The sequence below is a fragment of the Eucalyptus grandis genome, chromosome 2 (genome assembly GCF_016545825.1).
Source record: "Eucalyptus grandis isolate ANBG69807.140 chromosome 2, ASM1654582v1, whole genome shotgun sequence".
NCBI classification, from domain to species: domain Eukaryota; kingdom Viridiplantae; phylum Streptophyta; class Magnoliopsida; order Myrtales; family Myrtaceae; genus Eucalyptus; species Eucalyptus grandis.
The window spans coordinates 46,521,744-46,532,718 of NC_052613.1; the positions used below are offsets into that span (position 1 = coordinate 46,521,744).

At 40.2% G+C, this 10,975-nt stretch overlaps 1 protein-coding gene across 1 annotated transcript; it reads right to left on the minus strand.

The window, feature by feature from the left end:
- Positions 1-4,126: 4,126 nt before the first annotated feature.
- On the minus strand, positions 4,127-10,578 carry LOC104433181 (vacuolar-sorting protein BRO1). Its single transcript, XM_010045852.3, has 8 exons — positions 9,769-10,578; positions 8,343-9,293; positions 7,431-7,520; positions 7,208-7,276; positions 6,032-6,172; positions 5,890-5,938; positions 5,183-5,286; positions 4,127-4,952 (listed from the first exon to the last, which is right to left on the minus strand). The coding sequence occupies exons 1-8, from the start codon at positions 10,456-10,458 to the stop codon at positions 4,419-4,421; spliced, it is 2,628 nt and encodes an 875-aa protein (XP_010044154.2). The 5' UTR covers positions 10,459-10,578; the 3' UTR covers positions 4,127-4,418.
- Between the last annotated feature and the right edge of the window lie 397 nt (positions 10,579-10,975).

The window sequence follows — 10,975 nt, forward strand, 5'->3', positions numbered from 1 at the left end:
TCGGTTTGTATGGGTGCGGTGCATGAGATTTATTGGATCACGTGGACCTCGAGAGACTCACATGATTCAGTGGATAAGATGAATCGACCTTACTATTTCGAGTGCAAAAGATATATTGCCTTCTGGCAACGTACAATCAAAAGAAATTCGAGAATAAAAGCAAGAAAAGTATTCGAGACACAAAATTTATATTTCGATTCACCCTTAAATTAATATTACATCTAGCAGATAATTTTACTATGACTAGCAACCCACGCTTATCTAAAAAAAAATTATATATATCCAGTAATTATTCATGAATTCAAACCTAAATTGTTTATAAAATATAGGCTTAGATTATAAAACTCGTTATCCCACAATTACCCAAAAAAAAAAAAAAGATTATATATATACCTAGTAACAAGACTCTCATGCCATCGTGTTGATAGAGAGTACAAACCACATCCTAACACATCAAATGTTGAATGCATGGCAATTGGCGGTTATTGTATTAGTAGGAAATTAAACCACCTTTTGAATTTTGGTCTTGCATTCCACATGTACTAAACCATGAGTTTGTACCTTTAGTTATGTAACCCTAATTAGTTACTGAATTGCAATTCAAAACTATCACCACGACGAGTTCGTCACTTCATAATACATCCCTTCACTTTTCTATTTAGGAATCTTAAATGCATACAAAATCTAGTTCATCTGCTACTACCCCCCCCCCCTTCTTTCCTCGCTTTGTCGCTAAGCTTCCCATGACCTCGATCTAGGATTGTTGATGATAGGGGTAAGTGGTTTTAGATTTCATATAGGTTCTACCTGAAAACCTACCCATTAAACAGGTTCCTTATTTTCTGAAACCTAAAACCTATCCTACATACTCTGAAACATGAAATATATCTTATCATAGATTTCAAGGTCTACTTAGGTTCTACCTTTATTATTAATTAAACAATTGCCATGAATTATTGCCTTTAATAACCACTACTTGTTATCATAATTTACTGATCATAACTTATATTGAGATATACGAAGAATATGAAACATTAACAAAATAAAAATTATAGTTATAAAATGGAAGCTTGAGTTAGTGATTCAAAATTATATACTTATTATTGAATGCCATGGATACTACAAGATAGCGTGAAAATATAGATAAAAATATATATATAAAACTTATTCCAAATTCTAGTTCATAATGTCTAGGTTCTAGTTTCAAAATTCCACCAACCTAAAACTTGATGTTCATTTGTCAAAACAAATTCTTCAATTTTTGGAACCTAAAACCTATTCTAAATAGTTTGTAATCTGAAACTGAACAAATTTCCACCGATTTGATTATCAGGTCCTACTATGGAACCATGCTTACCCTTAATTGATGATCGTCACAACTTCACCGAAGACATCCAAGCATGGGGAGGTTTGTGGTGGATGAACCGAAGAGGTAGTGGTGTCGAGGATGGGGACAATTCTTGGAGGCAGCTTCATGGTAGCGGATCTATCAAGCGGTGGAGAGACTACGGTTTCTGGGCTATTCGGTGGGCCTAGGTCGTGGGGATTCGGGGGATTAGATTTTACACCCGAGTTTCTTATCATTATACCGCTCGATCAGTCTGTTAAAATTAGTATTAAATATATAGGTAGAGTCTTCGTCATAATAGATAGGGATATCAAAACCGATGATGTTGATCATAGGGCACTTAACAACTTTCCATGGCATCTCTCTCTGTCACGCGTCGATTTCAGTCCTCTTTCCTCGAGCATTCTCGACAAAGACGTCATGCTTTTCGTTGCGGGTTGTTTAAGTTCGACTTTTAGTCGGCCAATGTGAAACGAAATACCTTCAATTTTGGGCAGATTCGTCGAGTCAGAAATGTGGAGAGACCTATAAAGATGTGTAAAAACGCGGAGTCTTTATGGCAAGTCCACTGAAAATGAGGTTTTGTTTTTCCTTCTTTTTTGTCTGCTTGGGTTTTGATTGGTTTTCAGTCGGTCGTGACGTGGAACAAACTTTTGATTTACTGGTCAGACCGGGCAGGTTAAGTACGAGAACAACGAAAAAGGAATCCATATGTCGCGTCGGACACGAAAATCTATTTGTTTCCATTGCACCATCAAATTATTGTCTACGTAACGGTAGTTAGATAGTATTTATTAATGCGTATTTTATTCGTATTATGATGCCTTTTTCTAATTATGTTTTTATCGCTATAATTTTATTTTATTTTTACCTGAGAAGATCCGTGCAAATGGCAAATGGCGACGTAAACTTAAAGCGACCCATAGGGACCCACCTCCCACGGCCCGTAAATAAGTCGCACAAATGACGAGATGGAGAGTTGAACTCTGGCTGATGGCTAGTGTGCAACTCCACCATCTCTGCCACCAACGAGGTGGGTGTTTTTATCGCTATAATTAATTGCTCTTATTCATGGAATCTTAATTAGAGTTGAGGCACCAAAAACACTTTGTCGTTATGTATTGAGGGAAAATGCCAAAAAAGTTTCAAATCTATTACACTTATGCCGATTTGATCATAAATATTTCAATTATACCAATTTATTCATAAATATTTTTACAATTTACAAATTTAGCCTTAAATTTTTTAACAATTTGTCAATTTAATCTTTATGGCCAATTTTGGCCTAAAGTCATGGTCATGACCATCTAGTTGGCACCGTCCTATGTAGCACAACTAATGTTAATAGAAACAATTTTTCTAAACTTTACTGTTATTATTTTTCTTTTTTTCCCCTAGATTTGGGTAAAGGCTGACACCCTAACCTGTGGCCATCGACCGTGGAGGTCCTCACCCGTGGTCAACTCGCCTAGGCTAGCTCCTACTCGTGGCCAATGAGGGTCACCTAACAACCTCGCCGGCCAAGAGTTGAAAAAAAAAGAATAGAAAAATAAAAATAAAAAATTTAGAAAAACCAAAAAGAAAATTATGCACGTCAATGAATTTTAATTAAAATTGATCAAAATTGTTATATTAACAAATTGTCAAAAGTAATTTTTCAGCTTGTTTGCGCTCAATTTGAACGATCAAGAGAGGCATCTACAGTAAAACTTTTATCCAATTTGGTATACCAGAAACACGAGTTCCCATCCAACCAAGTGCATCGTGGATTCAAAAGTGTTATGAAATATTCTAATGATATAATTTCAGATGCCATGATCAATTTGGATGAACAGAGATTCCGAAATCACTGAAAGGGTCTACATCTTTTTGTGCGTAAACTAAACCGTAGGGGGAGGAAATCTGTTCTTCAGGAGATTCGGACGCTCAATGCCATAGTCAAAACACAAAGAAAAGAAGGTAGAGTTGCTTGGGGAGGTTTGATGTCCGTGCTCGTGTCTATCGTTTGCTGTGGTATGTCGGAGACTACCATGTCGACAGAGATGATGCCAGCGTAACACCGATCATAACACAGGAGGAGCTGAAGGAAGTGATCAGTCGTAATGCGCGCTCTTTGTGCTCACCATCGTTAGGAGATCCTGAACAAAACAGAAGAAAAGAAGACAAAACCTATCACCACCCATGCTCTTAGTATAGGAGCAGAGGTCAAGGAAATGCCGAATCAAGTCGACATTTTGAGAAGCGACTAGGTAGATGATTGAATCGATCGCTTCAATCTTCCCTTTGCTATGAACCTATAGACGTATCGATCACGTTGTTTGTCCTTCTCAAACTCAGGATACGTTTCTTACATCGATCAAAAAGATGTACAAGATTAGCTCAATAAGAGAGACAAACCATGAGGACTTGGTTGACCCGTGTCTCACACCGGTTAAGATTTTAAAGTCAGCTTATCTTCACAAAGCGAAACTAGAATCAGCAAATCTGCAGTAAATACATACAAAAAAGGAAGAAGCAAACCAAAACACGTTCCGAAATGTGCTAAATGCAACTTTACCGTACCCGTAGATACCCTCTGTTTGACATTCTACCTGCGATGGAACCTTAAAAAGGGCATGTCTTCTTGCTTTGGTTGTGCATGCAGCAAAACCGATTCAGATCGACTGGTCACATGATTTGCTTAATATGCGATATAACTAAAACAAAAGTCGTGATAGCCATATAACTTAAAAGCGGCAATTTAATGGGGATCCTTGACCGCATTGACACACAATGTGGTTTGGACAGGAGAACGATAATTTGCTTCATTTATTGCTCATATATTAAACCAGCCACCAGCCCTATACAACCCAAAATCCTTAAAATGAGCTACTTACAGAATTCACTCTGTATAGCACAACTCAACGATAATACACAGGAAAGAATACCTTGATGATAAATGGACATAAAGACAGAACAGTGAACACTAACTAGATTCGATCCTCAGGAAAAGTTCCAGGATAGGAGCAACGATAGTCAAGTAGCATATACCAAACAAGACAGGAAAAAGAAGGGCATGTCCCTGGCAAGCCTATTGTGGCCTGTAGTAGCCACCCTGGTGAGATGGCGGGTACGGAGGCTGAACAGTGTACGGAGGCCTTGGAAGAGAACCATGTTGCTGAGCATGGGCATTGTAGTATGGCCCACGCCACCCAGGATATGCAGGTTGGCCATACTCGTGGCTGACCGGAGGAGGCTGTTGCTGTTGATGAGGGGGGTAAGGGGCACCATGTTGAGCTGGAACCTGGTAAGGTGGTGGTGGCTGCGGAGCAGAGCCATATGATGGAGGATGGTATCCATAGCCAGTCATGGAGGTCTGCTCGGCAGGCTGATAAGGAGGAGTTTGTGAATGAGGAGGACGAGATACAGTTTGGGAATCAGTTGAATTGGGTCTTTGAGGCTGGTGTCCAACTGCAGGATAGCTGTTGTTGTATCCACCAGCATTTTTATCCTGGAAACTGAGACCAGCCATATTTCTTTGTACATCCTCCATCATTTCACGGCATTGGATGTTTCTTGTCATCACAAAATCGCTGCACTGCTGCTTCACATTTGTTATTGCATCCTGTAAAATCAAAAAGGATACCAATGCTTACAACTCACCCAGGATGAACCATAGATTTTGTTCATCATCATTTCAACGTGTTTAGCCCATCGAATCAACCATTACAACCAAACAACTCCTTGATAATCAAAGAACATTAGATAATAGCCAGGGTACATCCTCACAACAAGCTGGTTAATGAATTAAATAGCACGCAATTATCACTCCACCCAAAAATAAGCATGTTTTACCTGAAGAGTGACATAGAACTTCAACCCCTCATTGATATTCTCCTTGATTTCTCGATATTTAGCTATTGCAGCTTGAATTTGCTTATAACATTTCTCGCGTGATGCTGAAAATTTGAAGGGAGCATTCACAAATATACACAATTAATAAATTGACTTGGACAAAAAAGTGCAGACCACAGGCAAACATCACAAATGAATGCAATATTCATATTTCTTGAAATAGTAATGTAACATCTGAATCAAGGAGAAAATACCATTAGCTACCATTAAACAGAAAAAGAAAAAAAGGCTTTTTAGAGAGCTGTTACAAAGGCATAGTAAGAGATTGCACTTGAGGTAAAAGGAATAAAAATGCACACACTCTCCCAGGACTAGGTTGAAACCTAATTCAACTGTCACCTCAAATCAGTAGATGGTCTCCCATCTGAACTTTAAAAAGAAAAAAGAAAGCAAGAACTGTGAATAACAAAGGCTAAAATAGTTAAATCTGGGACAACAAGACAAAACTCGGACATAAGGAGACATTATCATTCCTTCCTTCAGGCCTTTTGATTTTCTCCTTGAAAAAGGAGGGAGATCAATTTTAGTATACATGCAAAACCCTGAGAATTGAAGAAAATATGTTGTTCCTAGAAGGTCTTTGCTTATCATTCACTAGCAATGAAGATGAGCAAATGATAGATTAATTTGGAACAGCCATAACCCACCTTTGTAATCTTCAAGGTTGAAAAGGGAAGAAAATTGATCATTTTGAGCCTGCGAAACAAGACATACATAATATTAAAAACAAGACAATGGAACCATTCTTACAGCATCTAGATTAAGAATAGCAGCTGGTCAGCAAGAAACCTGGATTTGAAACAATAATTGCTCTTGTGCCTCAATGTTTTGGGCAATGTCTTCACAAATAGGATCATACTTTGATACCTCCTTCTTAAAGAGGTCTTCCTGAGAGCCGGTCGATGCCATCAACTTTGGCAGTATATCATCCTATCCAAAAAGAATAAAGGTAGGCTCAGTCCAGTGCATCTAAAAGTAATAATGGCTCTGCCAGAGAGAAGCCAAAGGCATTTATTTTTCAAAGTAACATCAAAGTAACTGCTAAATTTCAGGACCCCTGTTAAGAGAAATTAATGCACATATCTTGCTAAGGAACCAATTTATCTATACCACCAGATTTTTGCGCTCCATCACAGAGCACTAGCAATCAAGATGATTATCTTTTAAACAAAAATATCCAGACTGTTTTTAGAGAAGAAAAGTAGCACTTCTTAAGCTACTATAGTCTCAGGTACTCAAGGGGAAATAGAAAAGAAAAAGGAAAAGAAAATAACCAAGCTACTAATTTGTGACAAAATGAAAGGATTACTACTCAACTTGATGAGACCTTGCACCAGAAAAAATTATGTTGAGTAGAATCAGGAGTTGAAGTTCGAAAATAAATGAAAGAGTTGTACAACGCCCAATTCAAAAGGCAGAAAAGGGTGATTGACACAATGCCAATCCAAATGAGAAGGGGAAAGGTGATGTAACCATTATTAATACAACAAAGCAAGTCTCTTGGAACATTAATACCACAGGCCCAAAGACTCCAAACCATCTTACCCAGTTCGGAGATATGCACAATGTGCATAGCCTTCTTACATAAAAAAGTTAACTACAAGAAACTATTACAGCAGATGGACTTTGAAATTCCTCTTTGCTAACTGAAAGGATAAAAAGTCAGATATGATGATCCTGGAAGTATGCTTGCCAAAAGAAGTCATGTCTTAACCAAAAGGATGAACATTGTGCCGATATTCAACGATTGGAAGTTGCAGTACTAGGTTAGACAAAACCAATTATTGAATGATGCAATGATTCTTTCAAAACTAGTCCTTATGCAAAATTACATATCGACGAATAAGGTTTCACAGCTTCATAATCTCTAAAGGCATTCAATATTCTATTTTTTAGTCGTTATAAGTATTGCATTGACCTATTCTATGGCAGAGGCATAAGCAAAGTACCATCTAGAAAACTAACCTTCCTTTTCATCTCCTTGAGCATGTCTTCAAGCCCTGCTCTCTGTGCACCAAGGGTTTCCAATTGTCTCTGAAAAGAACCATCCATGAAATAATATAGTCATTACACCAATAAAGGAAAATCAAATATCATTGAGTATATCATTTAGAGACGACGGGAACAAGGAATGTAAAACATTGAGAAAAATAATCAAAGGTCTGAGTCGTGCAAGAGAAACAATTACCAAGCTCTGCTTTAGGGCCCCCACAACAGCATCTTCATTCGCATCCAAAGACATTATCGGGCGAGCCAAACTTGGGAGAGCTGATTCAATCTGGAAAAGGGGAAGGAGAGACCAATCACTATAAGATGGATGGGAAAAATAAAAAAATAGAACTACGTTTGTGCAAGCTCAAAATTCAAAAAATAGCGTCAATCAAGACTGTAGACACTCAGAATAAGTCAATGGAAAATATCCAACATAAATCTGGCCCATATGTATAGTAAAATTCATGTGATACAAAGGGGAAAAAATGCTTTTCAGAAATGATCTGGTGAAAGATGATCTAGGCAAGTGCTACAATCACCCATTTCAACTGCTAAGGGGAGTGGCATTAGTCTAACCAGATAAAGATGGTTAAAGGATCATCACAAATTTTTCATTGCAAACATAACAAAAATGAGTAGCCGACTGCAGGCTGATGAAAATGGACATCAACTGATTCAAACGGAGAAAGCTACTGTTTAACAAGTTATGTGATATTGCCCAATTTGTTCTCGAGAATGATACGCTATTCTATTGTGTTGATAGAACAGCTCATCTCAAAGATCATATGGCCATACTATGAGAAGAACAATTTTTTTCTTCGTTGATAATTTACTTCGAAGAATTTTACTTTCATTGAGTGAGTTTCAATACAACCAACAAAGCCTATATATTTTTTCCATACACAATTAAAAGATGCTCAATAAAAAGGCCTGATTCCATTATATAATGCACTAAAAAAAGATCACCATAGAACCTATAGAATTTGGTGCATGCACATTTTGGGTCATAACCGCGCCGGCCAGATGCATCCTCTCAAACTTGAATTTCTCATACCACATAAAAAATGCAACCCAGTCAATGCAACTACAAATATAATGAAGCTCTTACCGGCCGACAATCAAGAATTGACATGAGTGCTGCATGGTCTTTCACTGAACGCTCGATACGGGCATCACTTTCTGCTGCTTGCTTCAGATTACCTGCAAATCTGTTTAACCGATCTTGCAAATTCTTCGTTAGAGTACTGGATTGAGGCCTGGTCCAACGTGTTCCAAATTGGCCCCTAAATTGGGCATCCTCTCTGGCTTCTTTTTGCAGAAGCTCTTCGGTTTGAACCAAGAGCTCTTGATTCACTCGCCTCAGATCCCGAAGCTGCTGTAATTCAGCATCAAGACCAGCTGGACCCCCACTGATCTGTACTGCCTCCACATCTTCTTTGAGATCCACTGGAAGAGTGAAGTGCCCTTCTAGAGCTAGTATAGAATCTGGTAGGTCCATATCCTTGAGCCTCACACGGGTAAGTTCACTTCCTTGCTGCAACTTTTCAGCTTGAGTTCGAATAATATCATCAACCATTTCAGTGTACCTAGAAAGTGCTTTTGCACTGCTATCAGGGACAAGACTTGCAAACATCTTCTCCTTGCTGGCATCCAAAACCTCATTCATCGGCATTGGCTTAACCATAGAGAATGATGGGAGGGGTGGCAAGGAACTAGGGGAAGGAATCCTCATAAGGTAAACTCTGTCATTTTCCTTGACCGCCCTATCCAGGTTTCTATTAATGTTTGCCTCTAACTTGTTAATTGCATCTAAAAGTTGAGGTGGTGCACCTTTTGTCGATTTCTTCGCCTCTGATAAAGTACTAACCCCACTCCGGAGCCTTGCAATCTCATCAGCAATCTCTTCCTTCTCATGCAGTTCTAAACCATATCTATAGCATGCTTCTGCATAGAACAAAGCTGCCTTCAGCTGCACGTGGGATATCCAGCCCTTGTCAAAATGTTGGTTCAAAGGTGCCACATTTAGAGCTGCCCATGCTTCTTCATAGTACAATCCAACCTGTTTTGTATTGAAAAGGTATTATGTCCTAAGTTCACTAATTTCATCACAAAACCTAGATTACCATGTGCTATAATAAACCCTAAACCACCAGAAATGAAAGCTAGAAGTTAGCATTGTAGAATCCAAATAATAGTCCTAACATCAATCATCATTCACTGAAACCCAAAATCAACTTTTCTGAATCATCAGATTACTTATTCTGAAAGCAAAATTAACAGGAATGCACAAGCGAAGAGAAAACTGAATCACAAATGAATACCAGTTCTCTGTCGAATTCGGCTACTTTGACCGCTTCATAACCTTACAGAATAGATCTCTCCACCACATACCAACAATATTCCACTATCAGTCCGTCCATACTAAGCGCCCGCTCGCCGACTCTACTAGTCATACATCCGAAGCAAATGCGATCGAGAGGAATTAACAAACACCGACCTGCTTTTACCCAAAAAAAAAAAAAAAAAACACCGACCTGCCGAGAGATCTTCGCGCACACTCCAGGGGTGCTCCCCTTGGCGATGGTGTTCTCGAACACGCACTCCTGCGCCTGGGCGAGCATCAGCCTCTCCAGCATCCCGGCGCACTCGATGGACACGTCCACCGTGGTGGAGCTGCCCATGGAGGCCTTGGCGGCGGCGTTGTCCCTGAGGTAGGCGAAGGCCCCCGCGGCGCCGATGAAGGCCTGGACGGCGAGGCGGCGCCCCTCGACGGTGGAGCGATCGTAGCTGAGGCCGATCTGGCTGTAGACGGCGCCGAGGTTGAAGAGGACGGCGGCCTTCTCGAGGTGGATGTTCTGCTGGGAGGCCTTGAGCTTCTGCTTGAAGGCGTCGTGCCAGGTGAAGGTGACGGCGTTGATGTGGTCCCGGTCGGGGGAGATCGGGAAGCGGGTCTCGACGACGCAGAGGGCGCGGAAGTAGGACTGGAGGACGTCGCGGCGGGCGGTGGGGGAGGGCTGCTTGGCGGGGTTCTCGAGGTCGGAGCGGAGGTCGCGGAGGGCCTGGAGGTCGTCCTCCAGGTTCTGGGCCTCGCGCTCGGAGTAGTGGAAGGCGATGTAGGAGCGGACGGGGCGGTAGAGGTCGACGGCCGCCGTCTTCTTCTCGAAGATGGCGAGCATGATGTTGGTGGTCGACAGAGACGACGACGAGGACGCCGGCGCCGACATCCTCGTTCGATCGATTGCGGAAGTGATTTTAGGGGGAGGGAGAGGAGGGAGTGTAGAAGACGATCGATCGGGTGATTTTGGGCGTCGAAGATGGAGGAGGAAGAGGGGGCGTATCTTTTTTTTTTTTAACTTATTGGCGAAGGAAACACGACACCGTCGGACTTCTTCCAGCAGAACAGCGACGTCGGAAACGAAGCCTTATTGAGATTTGTACGAGCTGCTAGATAAACGCGTTAGCGTTGCGTTTCATGTTATCATTTATTTTGGAAATCTTCAATAGTTTCTTTTACGTGTCTTTTGATCTCGAATAATATCGTCGGAATAACAATTTTAGACTGTGATAATCTAAAGAAATTGGTTACTATCTAAAAAAATTGTAAATTTTTTATTCATTGCGGTTCCCCCATCGTTTCATTTCATCCTCTCTCTCGCCTCGAATTTTTATTTGATATGAGACTAAAAGTGCACATGATAAAAATTTTATTTATTTATTTATTATTATTTTACTCTCTAAAAC

What these genes read in the sequence shown, in the direction of transcription:
- LOC104433181 (XM_010045852.3), bottom strand. Translation starts at nt 10,458, where the DNA reads ATGTCGGCGCCGGCGTCCTCGTCGTCGTCTCTGTCGACCACCAACATC. An exon ending in GGGCCCTAAAGCAGAGCTTG is followed by an intron (nt 7,277 to 7,430) that starts GTAATTGTTTCT and finishes GGTTCTTTTCAG; the next exon opens with AGACAATTGGAAACCCTTGG. An exon ending in AATTATTGTTTCAAATCCAG is followed by an intron (nt 5,939 to 6,031) that starts GTTTCTTGCTGA and finishes CTTGTTTCGCAG; the next exon opens with GCTCAAAATGATCAATTTTC.